The sequence below is a fragment of the Branchiostoma belcheri genome, unplaced genomic scaffold, assembly GCF_001625305.1.
Source record: "Branchiostoma belcheri isolate BF01 breed outbred unplaced genomic scaffold, Haploidv18h27 scaffold560, whole genome shotgun sequence".
NCBI classification, from domain to species: domain Eukaryota; kingdom Metazoa; phylum Chordata; class Leptocardii; order Amphioxiformes; family Branchiostomatidae; genus Branchiostoma; species Branchiostoma belcheri.
Window position 1 is genome coordinate 24,593 of NW_017804199.1, and position 5,694 is coordinate 30,286.

A 5,694-nucleotide genomic window follows, 5' to 3' on the forward strand; every position below is an offset into this window, starting at 1 on the left:
CTATAGTTCGGTCACAGTTTTTAGTGGAAACGACAAGGATATCCATGTTTAAAATGAACATTTGTTTTTCTCTGCTTTTTACTCCACCAACTTTTAAGATAAGTTACTGAAAACCAAGCCTAATAGATGCCAACAGTAACCAATACAATCTTGCATTCATCGTTGGCATCAGGGGGGGCTGGACGGGTGTCACGTGACGGGTTTCCCCAATCAGGTGGCTTGGTTTTGTCCAACCTTCCTTTAGGCGCGCTATTTGTATTGCTCCAGAATTTTATATTTTCTGAAGAATCGATACTATTTTTGACGACGTAATTTCAACCAAACTGACGCAGAGGGATACATCCGTCGCTGGAAGGAGTTTCCTGTGCCCAGGTAGGTCTGAACATGCCGATTTTCACGATGTAATATGTGCGACTCTGTGGTTGCTTATAGCGAACTTTTAAAATTTAGCCATTTTTCATAGTTTTCATGAGTCTAGTTTTCATTTTTCCCGAGTGGTCCGTCCCCCAATTTGGTCTCATCGTAAAGTCCGTGTCTTCAACTTACCAAAACTTGGTTTGAACCACATCGAACCACTTACGGTTAAGCCGCTAGCAGCGGTTAAACTTGACATGATAGGCCGGGCCGGCCGATAAATCCAACATGGCGGCGTGGGTTCGTGGCACTCGTGTCATGTTTTGCATATATGGATGTTTCGAGTTTTTCTTCTTTACTGTTCGGTTCAGTAGGTACAGAAAACGCTAGAACTCGATTCTGGTGAAAAGGGGACTATATAAAGACTTTTTTTTTTCAACATTGTCCTAATGCAACTGAAAAATTTACGTGTGTGTATTTGACACCAGAGGGGGAGGGGGGTACGAACTTGTACGTACACACGCCAGTACACACGCTTTTAGTGGTTTGGTTCTAGTGGTTTTACCCTGGGTAGGATTCCTTAACCAGTGTTTTATCTAGTTTTGTATAGAACTTAAACTCGTACACAACATTTGTGATTAATGTTATATTTGTGTATGTGCGCGCGTGTATGTGTAAAGTAACTAACGGGCACATCAAACTTGTGAGAACGGGGATACATGTAGTTGGCCATTCTTCCTTGAAACTTAGACACAAGACATACTCAAGAAGGGTATTAAATTATACTGCAAGCTGCACCTTGCTAAATTATTCCTGTCCTTGTCATTATTAATACTACAATACCAAGCCATTTCATGAATAGTTTATGAATAATTTATGTTTCATGTTGTCACTTGTTTGTGTAAAAGGCTGGCTTCTTCAAATTCAAATTCAATTGTGTGGTTGTGGTATTTTTTTTTTTGCATGTGTGTGGCTAGTACTATGAAGGGATTTGTGAAACACTGATGCTACTAAACTGACCCAGTATTTTTTTTCTATTTTTTTTGCCAGACAATTGTTGTTCATAACAAGGGCAATAGTAACATTATTTGCTTTTTCATATGTGTCATACACTTGTAAATTTGTCTGAGGTTTAACAGACCAAATTTTCTTCTTCCATGCTAGTTTGAAGAATGTCAAGAAGGGTGTATCAGCCTAGTGGGTTGACACCACACCCAAGTCCTAAGAAGAGGCGATGGACTGGGCAACGCACTGGTGGAAGAACACCCTGTCAGACATTGATGGATCCAGGAAGTCTTGCAGCTAATCTTTCTGTGAGTGTCTCAGCCTCTTTAATATTGTGGTTGCAATTGTATCATGCTCCAAATTTGTCTGCAATATTACATCCAACATGAGAAAAGGGATACATGAACACACCAATTCACTTCAGTATATTTACATTTTATTTTACTTGGTTGGTACTAACTTCCCCTGCTCATTTCTAGTTTCATGACACTGGACACAAGAAGCCCCTTGGTTGGGATGAAGCTGAAGTTGCGGCTCTTGTAGAGTATGTGGCACTTCATCACACAGTTCTTGAGGGAAAGGACTGGCCGTCCACACATGATGACACATTCTGGGGAAAGTGTGCAGAGTTTGTGGCCAACAAAACGGGGAAAGCTGAGAGAACATGTAAGTTTACTTTCTTCTGAGCATTCATTTGCGTGCATTAAAACAGTTATATTATAATTCAGTGAACTTTTAGTGTCCTTTACATTCTGTAAGTGTTAAACATGGATATTAAGAGCTCTTTCACCTTTCAATGTGCATTATTGAACCAGAAACACAATTATGTACCCCCACACTTTTTACTTGTACAAATGTATATTTACATATTTGGACTTATTTCCACCATTAGAAGGTATTGTGTGTGCATCTTTTCTGTGGTTATCTATGCAAGCTTACGAAACTCATAGGAGAATTTTTTTCTCATTACAAAATATCTACTTCTGTTCCTACAGCCACCGCATGCAGGTCAAACATGAACCGACTGAAGAAGAAGCACCCTACACTCCACGAGGCAGAAGAACTCTACAACATCAGATACACCGACCTAGGGCAGAAAGAAAACCAGCCAGCTGCAACCACCACCACTTCCAAATCACCAGCCACCTCGCTAGCAGAAATCCAGTCTGAGTTCCACAACCTCACTCCAGCACAGCAATGGGATTGCCTAGACAACTTGTTTCGCCACAAGTTGGAGGCGATGAAACCGTCCCTTCCTGTTTTCGTGCCACGTGACTTTCTAAAGCTGTCGGCTGCTGCCATGAACACTCTCAATACCAACAAGAGAGAGAACACACTATTCCATCTGGCCAGCGCACTAGGCACGCCGAGAGAGGATGGCAGTGGCCCCCGGATGCCAGTGGATAGGATGCCATTCCCCATGATTGAGTACAACGCGAAGTTTTTCCACGTAGACCATCCCGACTTAGTAAGATGTCCAAGCGAGTATTCAACGTACATGGAGACTATGTATGCACACTTCGGCAAGAAATGGGCAAACCTGCACTGTGGTCCAAGGTGGCTTGGTGGGACAGAAGAGGAGGAGGAAGAAGTAGGAGAAGAAGAAGGGGAAAGTGAGAAAGCAGAGAAGAGGAACCTGTTGAAGCGGGCTGGATGCAAAGAAGTGGATCTGCTTGCAGAGGCCATGAAGGAGTTGGGGAGCAGCCTTGATGTGGAGCCCCTTCCTGATGGTGACCAGCTGCCTGCAGAGGCCATGAGGGAGGATGGGGACAGCCTTGGTGTGGAGCCCCTTCCTGCAGAAGTCCAGCTGCATGCAGAGACCTCAGCTTCTCCATCTTCTACACTGCCCTGGTTGGAACAGGAAAACTGGGCACAGGATTTGTATCCCTCTCATTTATCTGCTATTTCACCTAGTCCTTGCCCTGCTTTAACATCTACACCGATCAAATCCAAGTCAACCACTCAACGCTATTCTTTTCTGTTTTCTTCAGCTTCACAGGCAGAAAGGAGGGAGCTGCAAGAGGGGCTACCTGCTGAGGAGCTGCAGAGGATGCACAACATCCGGCCTGCGGAGCAGAGGAAGTCAAGGGATAGACTGAAGACCATGGATGTATGTCCTGTTTTTATGATATTGTTGTTGAACTTCATAACTTTTAATTTTCATGACGTTACTAAAGAATAAGTTGTAAAGAATAAGGTTTAGTCCTTTATTTGTGTTGCTAAATCCTATAATATCTGGTAGTCTGCCAAACTTCATTTTACAGCTTCTTTTGGAAATGTATTTCCAGGCCAAGGTCAACATTGCTGGGCTGTCAGATAGGACCTTACGGCGCAAGATTGCTAAAGCTCCCTTTGACACCACTGCTTCAATCCAAGTGAGTTTCATCAACCTTCTCTCTAATTTGTGAAATTTGGATTTATGTCTAAAATTTTTTGGCGACGCCTCAGGGGCGGAGCCCTTAGTATAGTACTGCGATTGAATTGCCAGGAATTCTAAATATTCCACGCACGCATTCCCTAGGGAATTCATTTTTGGCAACACCTTGCGGGTGAGGTCTTCCCTCCCAGCTGTTTTTCAATGACTTTGGAGCTTTTCCGACAGCTTGGACAGGATTATTGTTTGGAATTGAACAAGGTCAGCATTTGAAGTCAGGTGTTTCAAAGGAGATGTCGTGATTGTCTGAATATAAACCAATATGTTTCCGCGTTTGGTTGTTTTTTTTTTAGTAGTTTTCCTTCTCTTTATGAAAAGTATGTGTTTAGACATAAACCCAACAGATGAATTCAAGTTCTTTTCAATGCAATTTTGTGAGGATAAAGGAAAGACGCAAAGACAAGGCTTTCCCGTTGGTTGTTGTTTTCTCTAGTAGTTTTCCTTCTCTTTATGAAAAGTATGTGTTTGGACATAAACCCAACAGATGAATTCAAGTTCTTTTCAATGCAATTTTGTGAGGATAAAGGAAAGACGCACAGACAAGGCTTTCCGCACACTGGGCACGGGAGACTTTTAAGACAATGACAATGACAATTAAGACGGACTGGCTATGACTATATGGTACTGGCTACGTTAACCCTTTAGTCTTAACTGAGTTATATTTTCCTTCTTGAACTGACGTCCCTTGTCGTAGAAATCCTGTGTCTTTATATTTTGTATTACCACATAACAGTGGTACATCACTTCAGCACACATATTTGTAACCGGAGCAATAACAGGGACTACAACAAGCAATAGACATCTTCCCTCCATGAACGAGGTTGGTGTTGTTAGGGTTCTTTTTATGTTATCGCGTTATATGTGTTCATTGTTAAAACATGACAGCTGGGTTTAAATTTAATTGGACGTTATATGGCCATGAATAATGAGGGAGTTGCTTTGTGTTGGTACAATTTTAATTTTTATAATGTAAGTACCAACCCAGATAAACTTTCAAGCGAGTTTTACAGTGGCCTCCTGTCGGCTTAACAGACTACCAGAAGTGACATGCAGACTATCACCATGAATAGTGGTATTTCCTAATAGCCTGAGAGACATTTGTTTTCCTGGTGGTAGGAGTGCAAGGAGTCAAGTTACGAATGCACAACACCCAAGCTCCCTGTCTAAACCTAACCCCACAGGTCTCAAGTCCTTATCTATGGCAGCAAATAATCAATAAGAAATGCACAGCATACCTTGCAGAATAAGCTACACTACAGATCTACAACCACCAACTATTATGGACACTAAAACACAGAAACTAAAAAAATACCACGAACCAAAGATAATCATAATCAATCCTGCAGAGGTGAGGTCATTGACCTCTCAATCACAACACAACCAAACCGGTTAGGGTACCATTTAAGTCTCACGAACATGCAAATTAGCATCATGCAAATACTATGTAAATAAGATGTGTTAAGCTACGTAGATATCAATGAAGACAATGGGGAAAAAGCGGGAGAACATATTAAGACAACGTAGGAAAACGTGGAAAAAAACAGTAGATCATGGGACAAAGCAGGACATCACAGGAAAAAGCAGGAGATCATAGGAGAGAGCAGGAAAAAGCAGAAAATTGCGGGAGATTGGTGGAGAAAGCAGGAGATTGGTGGAGAAAGCAGGAGATTGGTGGAGAAAGCAGGAGATTGGTGGAGAAAGCAGGAGATTGGTGGAGAAAGCAGGAGATTGGTGGAGAAAGCAGGAGATTACAGGAGATTGCAGGAGATTGGTGGAGAATGCAGGAGAAAGCAGGAGATTGGTGGAGAAAGCAGGAGATTGCAGGAGAAAGCAGGAGATTGGTGGAGAAAGCAGGAGATTACAGGAGATTGCAGGAGATTGGTGGAGAATGCAGGAGAAAG

The 5,694-nt window shown here is 42.3% G+C and overlaps 1 protein-coding gene across 1 annotated transcript; it reads left to right on the forward strand.

Annotated features, from left to right (window-relative positions):
• Nucleotides 1-205: 205 nt before the first annotated feature.
• On the forward strand, nt 206-3,767 carry LOC109481594. Its single transcript, XM_019784181.1, has 5 exons — nt 206-372; nt 1,519-1,667; nt 1,839-2,025; nt 2,355-3,469; nt 3,648-3,767. Exons 2-5 carry the CDS (start codon nt 1,527-1,529, stop codon nt 3,765-3,767), a joined length of 1,563 nt encoding a protein of 520 aa, XP_019639740.1. The 5' UTR covers nt 206-372; nt 1,519-1,526.
• The last annotated feature ends 1,927 nt before the right edge of the window (nt 3,768-5,694 follow it).

Excerpts from the sequence above, each read along its gene's own strand:
- LOC109481594 (XM_019784181.1), top strand. The coding sequence starts at position 1,527 with ATGTCAAGAAGGGTGTATCAGCCTAGTGGGTTGACACCACACCCAAGT. Across the intron at positions 2,026-2,354 it reads GGGGAAAGCTGAGAGAACAT|CCACCGCATGCAGGTCAAAC; the intron begins GTAAGTTTACTT and ends CTGTTCCTACAG. Across the intron at positions 3,470-3,647 it reads ATAGACTGAAGACCATGGAT|GCCAAGGTCAACATTGCTGG; the intron begins GTATGTCCTGTT and ends ATGTATTTCCAG.